We start from the raw sequence: 12615 nt of genomic DNA, 5'->3' as shown, positions 1-12615 counted from the left end.
GAGCCAATTGGGATAATTTTCTTCCGATTTCTTATGCAGATCAACGGAACTTTACTAAATCTACAACAAGCATTGATACCGATGTTGAGTTTTATGAACGTAATATCATTAAATCGCCATGTTTACGTATTTTGGAAAATTGATGTGGCAGAGAAAATCTGTCATAGCTGAGCTTCAAATTTAATTTTTTGTATCATTTTCGATTTCTCTCTAAAAAATTTTGAGGAAACTATTGTAGTGATGTGCTCCTTTTAATGCAAATTACCACTTGACCGAGGGTCTGACAGACTTCTTTTTCATGCTTGACTTCTTGGGTTTGTAATGACCTAAATTGCATTTGCATTTATTTCAAACAAGTGAACTCAATTGGTGCCTTTATACGGAAGTGTCAAATAAAATTGTACCGAGATGGTATCGTTTCTTCAATTTAAATGAGGGTGTATAGAACTACAATAGCTTTATTTGAAGTCTTCAGTTGTTAGATAGTTCGCCCACTAGCCATTCGGGCTGGAATAGGCTACAAAACATGGAATCCCTACCTATCGTTTGAGCACAATTTGGTCTACTATAGTCGCTTATGTTTGACTGATGGATTTTTTATTAAGGAACAACAAAGTATTATTTGACAAGGATATTGATTGGAAATTTTTTGCAGTCTTCGTCGACCGAAAACATGCTGTTTCAATCAATCTGTCCAATCTCTAACCGTGTAAGCAATCAGCTAACAAAATTTATAGTGATCAACAGATAGGATAAATAAATTTGTAACATTGTCACAGAAAAAATGAAAAGCAGATTCCAAACAAAATTATTAAGTCAATTCGATACAGAATTATCTAATAGAAAAGGTTAGTGTACTGATTTTCCAGCAACTTATTTCTAGTCAGCTGTTATATAAATTTAAGCAAAAATATTAGCATTTCTACTGAAGACTGGGACATATCATCCAGCCAAGTCGCTTAAGAGACGAAAAAAAGTTTATTATAAAGAAAACATGCGATAAATTTTTAAAATCATGTTCCCCAAAGATTCAATAGTTTCTGTCAAATAATTGCTAAATGAAGTCTCTCGCGACAAGAGCTTCAGAAGCGTGCCTATATTTCTTATTATAATCATTAGGTGCCTTTGGCGGTTGTGACAAAAATTGATAAATGAAAAAGAAAACTTTTCTATTCTCTCTCGAAATAATTGAGAATGTTTCTTGTTAGATGATTGATTAGAGTATTTGCGGAATCGCGCTCTTATGGACATCAGATGAGATATTAGAAGCAGAAGTACAGAGACGTAGGGGTGTTGCTATCTTTTTAAATATCGTTTTTGGTTAAAAACGGATCTTTTCCGTTTGTGCCCCCCCCCCCCCGGACTAGTGGATGCATTGTCATAGCACCCACCACGAGCAATTGCAAATTTTTACATAATGATTTTGTTTGTAATAGCGCGTGCTCTGTAACGGGGGGATGCATAACGTACTGGGAGGGCACAAAAGGAAAAGATAGTCTTTCACATAAACGGGCCTGGAATTTTTTTACGTATCAAAGGAAAAAAGTGCCAAAAAGTTGTATAAGTTATGCTTTCAACGTAATTCGTAATGTGTTGTTTTTCTTTGTCAATGGTTGTTTCGCAACCCCATATAGTTTTGGTTTAACAACGATTGCCAATTCGCACCGTTCATTAGAAGCATCAAAGAAGAATCTTGTTCCAAAAACCCTACATTATACAAAATTACGACGAATAGTTTTGAAACCTGTCTACTTTCAGTTCTCTTAATTCATCTAGTCTTCAAAAGAGTCCGTATTAGAGAACTTATTCGGCTACTAACTAGGTGAAAACATCAGAGCCGGAAAAATACAAAAAAAGTTCGAAGACCGGTGCAAGTAGGCATTTGTTTCAATTTTGTCCTGATGGGCAACTCTGCTCGGGTCGGAACAATTTTTACTGGAGTTAAAATTTGTTCCAAATCTACTCCAAGTTTTCCAAATAAGTGCCTGAAAGAAATAAGACTTTTAGGCGCAATACTTTGTGATCTTGAATGCTCGAGTGTCAATAACTTGTTTAATTTAATGATTGAAATTACAATTGCCTCCAGTACCGTTTTTTTGTAACTTTTTATGGTCGGTATCCATTGAAAAGTTTGCAAATCCGTCAAGATATAGGTAAATTTATGTGCCTTTTTAAACCAAGTTACCTTCAATTTATAGGAGTGCATTAATCATTGGCAGTGTGAGGTGCAATGTTACGCCTCGAAGAGTCTTCTTCAAAATTATTCCAGTGTGATATAGTTAATGGCTTTAAGGCTGCGAGATATAACTATTTGTTTCAGTAAATCTTTTCAACAACACAATAGGAATGAGGGTCGTACTTTTAATGCTTTTTTAAAAACTAATTTGACAAGTAAATTACTTTCTTTACCAGTGTGTTAAAGTTTACAAATCAGATACAAAATATGCATTCTATTTTTGTCCCTTGCGTTTTTTGCTCAACGTAAAAATAAGTATTCAAGTAGCTAGTGTTTCCTTCCGAATAGTGCTTCTTTCCGAAGTTTAAATCGCTAGAACAGATGTTGTTTTAACATTGTTTTAACTTTGGTTTGGGATTTTGTTTTCGGTATTTCAAGAGGAAGTCTATTCCATTTCAGAATGCTTTTTGTTGTTGAGAGCCGTTGCTTGCTTTAATATCATCATTTGTTCTGTTCTGCAATTTTTGTCACCAAAACCATGCACCAAGTGAAAAATTATCTGCCCAAAATATAGTGCCTGATATGATATCTTTCTCACCTTCGAAACACTCATTCGATTGATTGCCAATTCTGCTTTTAAAATGTCAGATCAATTCTGCTGATATGTCAGATTCGTTCATTTCTAATTGACACTTCAAATTTTTCCTCATACTTTAGTTCCCGAATTTATCTGTCGCTTTATCCATTGTATTGACGAATTGTTTAAATTTTGAAAAAAGCATTGAAATTTAAATGTGAGAGTACTAAGCATCTGAACAACATTAATCGTGCTTCAAGTGTTATTTTATGACGTATCATTTATACTGATTTTGGCCATTTTTAGGAGACCTCAGTTGATTTTCAAAGCTCAAATTCGAACCAATCTCAATTCTTAAATATCTGCATTGTGCTTTTGTAATGAATAGCCGCCTCAGCTCAGCCGGCTATTATAGCGCTTATATTTTTACAATTAAAAGAATTTGAATTGTATTGGGGTGGTGTCTTTTTTAAGATCTGTTCACACATTTTCACATGATTTTTGATGTCAAATGCGAGTAGTGATTTTGGTCACGCCGAAACAGTAAGTGGAGCGAAAATGCGAGTGGTTTTGCGGCGTGAAATTTTTGTGCTCTAATTTTTGGATCGGATTTTTTCCTAAACGGTTTTCTCAATCCATTTATAGTTCATTCTAGGCCTAGTTTTTTTGTTTGAATCAATTTTCTCTTTCTCGCTAATGAATTTTTGTTCGCATGTGGCATTTTGACATTGATTTTCAGTTTTTTTTTAATTTTTTTCATCTGATTTTTTTGGAGATGTTTTTACCAATAGTATTTAACTCATACTCCGTTCTAGGTCTAGTTTTCTTTTAGTCAATGAAAGTCCTTTGAATTGTACATCAGGACTTGTCTGCTATCTTTTTTACTTCGTCGAATGAATTTTTTTTGCTTTACCTTAGTTCACAGCTTGTTCAACATTTTACGTGAAATCTTTTTGACCCCTCTAGGCTAGTTTCACTCGTCGCTCATTCCCTCAAGGTGCAATAATTCGCACTTTAAAGTTGTTTTCCTACAAAAATCTTTTTTTGTTATTACTTTTTTCTTTCAATTTCAATCGTGGTTATGGGAATCAACGGCGGCTACTCTTTGGCAATCTGCCGGACATGTTTGTAATTCACCGTTGAAATTTACTTCGCGAAATTTATCATCTTGTCTCGAAAAGAAAATAGATCGGATGTATATTTCTAGTGTTAGCTTGTTTTGTTTGACGTACTCATTCGTTTTCTTCAAAATTTGTTCACAATGCCCAGGACACATTATTTCATATGGACAGTTTTTGTTGTTGATATAAAAATTTATATCATCCGCTTTCCAATAATTCCTTGAGAACCGTTCCTTGAAAACCACCGTTGTTGATTATTGGCCATTCTAAAAATACATCCTCTAGTTTTAGACATTGCTTTCTGTCAGCAAGGAATTACTCAAACTTTTTAACTGAGTTATCGGCAAATCAGTAAGCGCTTAAATTCTGGAAAAGTTGTGATGGGATATTGAGAAATTTTCGGCAAGATCAATAAAAATTGTAACTGATTTTTAAATTTTATCATGGTTATACTGTATTGCTTAAACTTATACAGAAAAAAATTTAATTTTGCTGACCAAGTATTTCACAAGTCTAAAACTACAATTGAATCCATCAAAAACTGAATTCATACTATTCAGCCGCAACAGAAATTTCAGCGAATCTGAATCAATAAAAATCGGGAACGAAATTATTACAGAGTCCAAAAGCGTCAAGTATCTTGGGGTACATATTGACAAAAATCTCAGTTTCCAAGACGAAGTGAAGCATCTTTTAAAGAAAATGGCGGGTGGAATTAAAACAATTTATACACTCCGTAATCGGATACCAACGTTTCTAATGAAAACGGTTCTGAACGCATTTGTTATCAGCCATCTACACTATTCATTACTGTTAATTCAATCAATAGACAAAAATTTGCTTATATCACTTGAAAAGCAACTAAATTGGGCCATTCGTGCTTGTTACTCTAGAAATAGAATGGACTCAACAAAAGATGTCAAGATAAAGCATTCTATTCTCCCTGTTGAATATTTAATCAAATTGAAAAGAACCACTTATATGTGGAAACTGAGTAACTGTCTTTTACCCGCGTTTAATCCTTTAGATGTCACAACCTTGCCCACTTGGTGCATCAGACAAAACCTTAGAAGCTGTGACATATGTTTTGACTCTATATGTCACACTCAAAAATTAGCACGTTCAATTATAAAAACTGCATCAAAGGATTGGAATTCACTTCCTAAAGAATTAAGGGGTTTGGAAAAGAAAAAAACTTTCCCAAAAAAATTGAAAAAGTTTTATATTAAATCTTTTTTGATAATAAACAAGATACAACTTATGGATCGGTTAGTTGGAAATCTATCAGATTTAAAAAAGTTTACTAAACCATGACTCAAGAATCAACACTAACTGGTCGAGCTAAGAATTAATTAAATTTAATTTAATTACACTTATGTACTAAAATAAATAACCACACTCCAGGCAGTATTATAACAATTGTTAAACCCTCTGTTACTTGTTATGACTGTTATCGTTAATAAAGTGTTCTTTTTTTTAAGGCAAAGCAGCATCTGTTGGCTATTTATACTTTTGAGATCCAAATTGAGTATCATTGCGCATTTTTTCTGTATATCTTCATTCACTTGATTCAATAGAAGACGTTCATTGGATTAACTGAGATTGGCTTATATTTTTTGCATAGCCTTACGTCCTCTTTTTTTGTAGGCTGGTCTGGCAAATTCAGATTTAAAACTTTTGGGGAAATTATTTTTAAAAATGAAAGTTTTGATTACGAATTGTAAATAGCTTCCTATGAGTGATGGTGAGTGATCAATTCAACGATTTTTCTGAAGGGTCTGGCATTTCCAAGCAACACAGATCATACCATTTACATATTACCTGGTATATTTTACAATTGAGTGACTTTAATTTAGAACGATAACCTTAACTTTCTACAGCTGCATATGTAGTTTTTCAAAATATCGAAGTACTCAAGCCAAATTTCCCGATCCACCACACTTAATGTGTTTCAGAGAAGGAGTCAATGGTTCCATCATTCGATGTGACTATCCAGCTTGAAGCACTCAAAACAGAGATGGAGACTCAGAAGCAATTAGGTGCACACTTTGGACAACTCTCTCGATTCCCTCATCTATGTCCTTTTTTCCTTTTTTGTCAGCGGTTTCGGGTGTGTTTTAGAACTCGAGGAGTTGGTCAAGTGCAAACTAGAGCTGCAGTCGGTCCGGGAAGATCAGTCAGTCCTCATCCAGTCATCAAAACAAGGTGAGATTAAAGTCAGCTCTTTTGGAGCAATCGGCTAGCGCGTTGGGCTGTTAACTGAAAGGTTGGTGGTTCGAGCCCACCCAGGAGCGAAGATTGAACATTTTTGTCCGCGGGCAGTTAAGAACAACATCACGCTAACCTTTATTGGAGAGCAAATTATTGAAATCTTGTTTTTCATAGACAGTTAATTCCATTAAAGTAGTCAAGTGAAAATTTGCTGACTATTGTTTCGATCCTAGCAAAGTGGGTTGAGAAACTTCATACCCAATGGGTATTTCTCGGTCAATTCTTGTTGGTCGATATATTTGACATGAGAAAGCTCGTTAAAGGCAGAATATTCTGAATTGGATTTTTTCGAGTGTTGTCGTTTTTAGTTCTTGAGGTTTGAAGTGTCGACTAATTTCTCAAATATGAGACCCTTTTGTTGCAGTTTCCGGTTTTTGTATGTTTTTTCTGCGTACACGGTTTAGCTGCGAACGTTCTAAAATTCAGTTTGTGTTTTTAATGAAAAGTAGTCTAGTTTTGTGCTATTTGTTCCGACCCTAATTTAGTGGAGAGGAGCTATATTGTTCGTCCAATTTTTGCCGATCGATATATTTTTCGTTGTGTGTTCTGACCAGAAATTCCTTCAAGCATAGGGATACTGGTGATACCGCCAGTATCCCTACGTTTGAATACCAGCCTGAATTAAAGCGTTTTTCAATTTTTTTTACTTTGTCGAGGAGTTATCATTTGTCTAGGACTTTGTCTAGGAGCCTTTTAGTTTTCGTGAATTAATAACCTGGCTTTTATTGGTTTCATCGTGATTTTTAAGAATTACACTGATTTAGATGTAACTAAAGATTTTTTTTGTATTCAGAGCTATTTTTTTCACGTGCGGTTCCTTGACTTCTGTTTTTGCTTTTTCGTGTTACTTTCCTGCGAAATATGCTGATAAGATGCATGTTAATGGTGAGTAGATATTGTCGCTTGAATTGTCTTTGGGCATCTAAATCTTTGTACACTCATTAAAAACTTGTGTGAAATTTGACTTTTTTCTTTGTTTCTGATTCTCAGCACTGACAGGGGCTCATTGATGGTCCAACAAGAATAAAAAATTATGTAAACTTTTCAGTTGATAATTTATGGTTTCGCCAAAAGTTTGGAAGTCTTCATTTTCTTAAAAAATTGTTGAGTTTCAAATATAATTGTCGTTTTCGCTGGATTTTTTATCACAGCCTGATTAATTAGAAGTCTCAATGGTTGCTTTGATTTCGTAAATGAACCCTATTTCTTATTTATTGAGCTCAATCTAATAGTTTTTATGATTGTGACAATAATTGTTTGAAAATAATGAGAGTGAATTTTGAGTTGTGGCCAGTTTATGGGTTAGTTTTTGTTAAGCCCTCTAATTAATTAGTGTTGTGATAGGTAATTAATGGAGCATATAAAAGTATAGTATCTGTTTTAGTTTATTGCTAATATTAGACATGTACCTGAAGCTATTTAATTTTGTAAAATTTAGGAATATTTCAGAGTTTTGACTATATTTTTTGTTTTCTACTTTCTTTTCACCTCAGATGATTAGTTATTTTCTAAGGAGGCATATGTGAAACGTCCGAGTGTGTCCATTTTCCGTTTTTGTCTTTAAGTTTTGGTATTGTAATAGGCTTGTTAATGCAGATCATCATTGTTTTTTTCTAGCTAATCTCATTTGTTTAGACAATCAATCATTTAAAATTTGTCTAAAAAATTGGATTAACAGGGAGTGCTAGCTGCCTCCTACTGAAAAGGTTATGAATGTGTTTAGTTCTTTCAGTTTTCCTGTTGCTGTTTTTTTGCTTTGGATTCTGTTTATGTGAATTGTGAATTTTTAATAGTTTGCCAGTATTTGTTTTGATTTTGGGTCAAACCTTCTCTTAATTGTCTCTTTTTTTACTTGTCATGCGTTGCAATAACACGTCTTTTTTTCAATTTTTTCTATTTTTTCTGTATTACTAATTTTTTTGCAAACCTTTTCACAGAAGATGGAGTTTTTATCAGCTTTTTTCTTTTCCTATTTTATAATATTAGTTAAATCAATATTTGATGAATTCCATAGCCAAACATGATTTACTTTTTGAATATCTAGCTTCGGTGGCTTCTATTTGTTTTTGATCTGATTTTGCATACTCAAATTTCAAGTTAGTGCAGAGAGTATACTCAAATTTCAAGTTAGTAAAATCTAAAAATCTAATCGAAATGAAATAGAGGCCATGGAAGCTTGATTGATAAATATAAAGATATTACGTAAAAGACATTGCTTTTTAGGATTTAATTTTAGGATTTAATTTGACAACGTGATAGAGGTCACTTTTTAGACCCCTTTTTTGGTCGTTTCGCAAAATGAGTTGTTTTTTTTATTCTTGATTGGATTTTTTTTCTACTTGGGAAAATAGCATTAGAATTGATTTCATGTCTGTTGTATTGTTTGTTCTAGTGATCATTGTAGTGTTCATTGTTGTTTGATCTATATATATATATATATATATGTGTGTATATATATATATATATATATATATATATATATATATATATATAAATATTATAGATCTATATTATAGATCTATAGATCTATAAATATTACTTTTAATAGAAATGCCAGGTAGTCTATATCCGCTTTATTTGGTTGATAATTTAGCGAACAATGTGGCTGATTAGCGAGCCTTGTTGTTTTGGTCTATTTGCAATACTTTTTAACAGTTTCAATGTTTACTGCAAGCGTTGATTTTTGAGTTTTCAAATTCTAGCAAGATTCAAATCTTTGGGATTTTCGGCCATTTTTGATTCTCTTTTTATTGAGATTTATGGTCGAGTTCGCTTTTTTTATTTAGGAAAGTTGTTGTTTATGTTTTTTTAAGAAAACTGCCTGGCTTAGATTGACCTCAATTCATTTTTATTGCATAGCAGTGATTTATGGAGCGATGTTAAATGAATTTGAATATCTTAGTGCTATCTTGACTCGAAATAGAAAGGCAAATTTGATTTTATAATCCAGTACAATAAGCTCAACTAACGAGAAGATTCTTCAAAAGGTCTATTTTATTGAACAATTTGATGTTTTTTTAATCATTTTAGTATAAGTTTGATCCTTTTAAGTTAGATTTTGCCTTTGGACTTGCCACTTCGAATTTTGCCACTGTTTGTGTTTACGAATTTGCATGTTTTTGCAATTTTTTAAATCCATTATTTATATTTTTCTCTGTTGTAACAATTGTTTGCACACATTTCATCAAAATTTTCAGCAATTTCGACTTTTTGCCAGAATAGTTTGACAAAAATTTGCGAATTCCTGGTTGATAACGCCTCCAGAAATGGGCTTATTGTCAGCATTAATTCCAAAATATATGAGGTTTGCTTTTTTCAGCTTTTTGTTCATTTAGATTTGTTTTGAGTGTGGCTTTATTTCCGTTTTTTTATTTAGTTCAGTTTTATTTCAGTTTTAAAAAATAACCAATTTTTTGGCAGCCACATATTTAATTAATTGAGAGCTTTGTTTTGATTGTATTTCAATTTCTTCCCGTGGCATTTTTTATACAAATTTCTGCGTTTGAGCTGCGCGGGCAAAGTAGGATGTCATTTATTTCAATTTTTATACTCAAAACCCAAGCTTTTGGTCCCTGGTGGTGCTCTTACATACCATAAAGCGTTTTTTAATTTGATGTTTTTTACAGGAATTTTACAGGAAACAAAGAATTTGTAATTAATCTCGGCAAATTATTTTACTACTCGGTTTGGGTGGTTTCGCTATTAATATACTCATCAGTTTTAAGGAAAGGCTGTTTAGGTACCTTACGTGTTGGTACAAATTTTTAGGGATAATATTGAGACTGTTCTCTCCGAACCTGTTACGTTGGGCTGGTTTTTTTATGAGAAAGAGAATAGTCAAAATAGTAAATAAAGAGGTATAGCTTTTGTCTGTTGTGGGAAAAAAAGGTTTCTTTTTGGATCATGAACTTCTCAACTTTTGAACTTCACAGCTTCGGAAAGTTCGCAACTTTTTCAAAAATTGCGTACAACGGTTTTTCTTCCTTGGTTGCTTTCTATGAAGTTTTTTGTCGGTTACCGAGCCCGTATACTCCATTTTAAAAAGTAAACCCGTACAAACATAATTCCGCTCCCAAAGGGTTTGACAATAAGCTGAAATTTTTACGTGCTGACCTCAACCAGGCTCATAGTAAATGGAAAGGATTACGCATCTAGTTTACCTTCAGGACTTTATTCAAAGGTATTCAAAGTCGATTTGAAAAATATATCAAAGCAGCTAAACGGATTTGCTATAAAAATATGCTTGATAAATGTTGGAGACTCACGGCAGAAGTTTACTCTTTGAAATGAACTATCAGGAGAAACTCTCCAGTATAATAGTTTTTACTGAATTGGCTTCCTGTATATCAGATACCAAGCCTGATCCGCCAACCTTTGAATTAGCTGAGTTCAATAAGTTTTTTGTTAATATTGGCGAAAACATTAAGCGCAGTATTCCTTCAAAGGCAATCGAGCTTCCTAGGGACGTAAACATGTCAATAAAAATTAACCGAGTGTCGGAAATAGAAGTTAATGCTAAAATTGACTCTCTTCCCAAAAAGTCGCCATCAGGTGAAAACGAAATTTTAATATATTGGTTAACACTGCATGATCAGTGATTATCAAATACCTTAAATCATTGATAAATGGATTGTTTTACGAAGGATCTTTCCCATCTGAATTCAGAAAACCAAAGTTTCTCCTCTACTAAAAGACGGGTCGAGAGACGAGAATAATTGTAGGCCAATTTTTCTACTGAATCTTTGAGGCAAAATATATGAGCAGGCAATGTTCACAAGAATATACAAATATCTAGAAGGCTTTAATCTCTTGTATTTTGAACAGTTTCGTAGGATGAGATCAAGTAAATCTGAAGCACTTACTTTTTGCTTGATCTTAAAAAGGCTTTCGATGCACTAGATCATGAAATTCTGCTTAACAAGTTAGAACGGTACGGTATCCGCCATAACGGTATGGTGTCCGTTATTTTGATTATCCTTCTTTGTACATTTAATTTATTGGCCGTGATAAATTTACTCGCTTTAAAAATTTTCTTTTACAGTTGGTAAAGTCGCAGTTTTCAAGAAGCTAAAGTCGCAGAAAGGCTCAAAAACCTCAGAGACATCGGAAACGTATCTTTCAATCGCTAAGTCTTCTTCGCACGCATAGATTCTAAGATCATATAACTAACCTCCAATATGATGTCTAACATGAATTCAATTGGCACTGAGAGACAAGGTGTTTCATCATGTTGACTGGCCACATACATAGGTTTTGGCCACAATCTGCAGGATTTCACATCCATTTTGCTAAGTCTTACACGATAAAATTGGGATACTCAGGTATGCTTCGGTTATGGTTATGAGTATTTTGTAGCTTCTTGTTCTGAGACCATGTTGGAATTTTTATTGATTCGCAAATTTAAGAATACATCCAGTTAATAACTCTAATTTTATTATAGAAAACGAGGAGGCCTTCAATGCCTGGAAGTTAGAAGTCACCACAATACACGATCAACAACTTGCACAGTTAACGGGAGAAAAAGAGAAGGAAGTTTATCAGCTCAAAGAGCAACATTCAAAAGATTTGAGTAGATTGGAAGAGGAGCATTCAGCGAAGTTGTGTGACCTCCAGTCAAACATTGCAGAACTTTCCACCAATATTAACGATTTACAGGGAGTAAGTGGACAATTTTACTCACACGCTTCTATCTATCGTAGCCCCCTCTCAAATATGGCAACCCATTTTGTTATATTTAAGATTGTGTAGAATACAGTTTCCAGTCCTAGTAAAAAGGGGGCAGGATACAGTGAGAGTCCTTAGCTGATAAATATTTGTCAACTACGATTTTTTGCATTTATTTCTCCAATTCATCTGCAATTCCTCAATCGAGAGCCATTTTTAGCCTGTTTTCCCAATTGAGAATTGTTTGTGAGCAAATTTTTCAACGAATGTTCTTTTTTATAATCATGAATTGTTTCAGGTGCATGGCACTTCAATACTCTTAACTATTACTGAGCTGAATATACGTGGTGTCTCGCTCGGATATGTAATACTGGATCCTATTGTTTCTCAAAAAATGTTACTCTAATGATTCTGTCAGGTTTACTGTTAACGGTTTGCGTAGCTGATCCGTTGTATTAGTGTTGATAGTGCGGTTTCTGGTATTCTGAGTCCGGCAAAAACGTTTGTTCTTTTTTTGCACAAAATTTTTAATTAAGTTTTATCAAGCAACAGGACTGCAGCGGGCAGGGTAAAAATTGAATATCATGTATCAGAGACAAGCTGTAAAAAATTTAGTGGACATCTTTGACCCAATCAAATTTTAGCATGGTCATATTACGGCTCTTTAGAAAACGGCTGGCGATGGGTCTCGAACTTTTTACTGCGATTGTGGGAATGGTTGCTTTTTGTGATTGTGGTAAGGGTTGCTTAGTTCACTGCTCCAAATGGCTCGTTCGAGAAAATTGCATCAAAGGCAAGGGATAAAA

The 12615-nt window shown here is 33.8% G+C and overlaps 2 protein-coding genes across 3 annotated transcripts in view; one reads left to right on the top strand and one right to left on the bottom strand.

Moving 5' to 3' along the window:
* LOC142336073 (uncharacterized) overlaps positions 1-12615 on the bottom strand; it is a 482576-nt gene that overhangs the window by 141321 nt on the left and 328640 nt on the right. The window lies entirely within an intron of this gene.
* The window catches only part of LOC142336070 (uncharacterized), a 114079-nt gene that overhangs the window by 20492 nt on the left and 80972 nt on the right, over positions 1-12615 (top strand). For both annotated transcript variants that reach the window (XR_012758886.1, XM_075384582.1), the window contains exons 11-13: positions 5830-5913; positions 5996-6079; positions 11586-11803. Coding sequence is in view for 1 of the 2 variants with exons in the window: in XM_075384582.1 (XP_075240697.1) it covers positions 5830-5913; positions 5996-6079; positions 11586-11803 (386 nt within the window). In the remaining variant the exon portion in view is untranslated. The remainder of the gene's footprint in view (positions 1-5829; positions 5914-5995; positions 6080-11585; positions 11804-12615) is intronic.

Source organism: Convolutriloba macropyga, chromosome 3, assembly GCF_964194025.1.
Source record: "Convolutriloba macropyga chromosome 3, txConMacr16.3, whole genome shotgun sequence".
Taxonomy (NCBI): domain Eukaryota; kingdom Metazoa; phylum Xenacoelomorpha; order Acoela; family Convolutidae; genus Convolutriloba; species Convolutriloba macropyga.
Note: the sequence above shows the minus strand (reverse complement) of the source record. Positions and strands in the feature narration are given on the sequence as shown.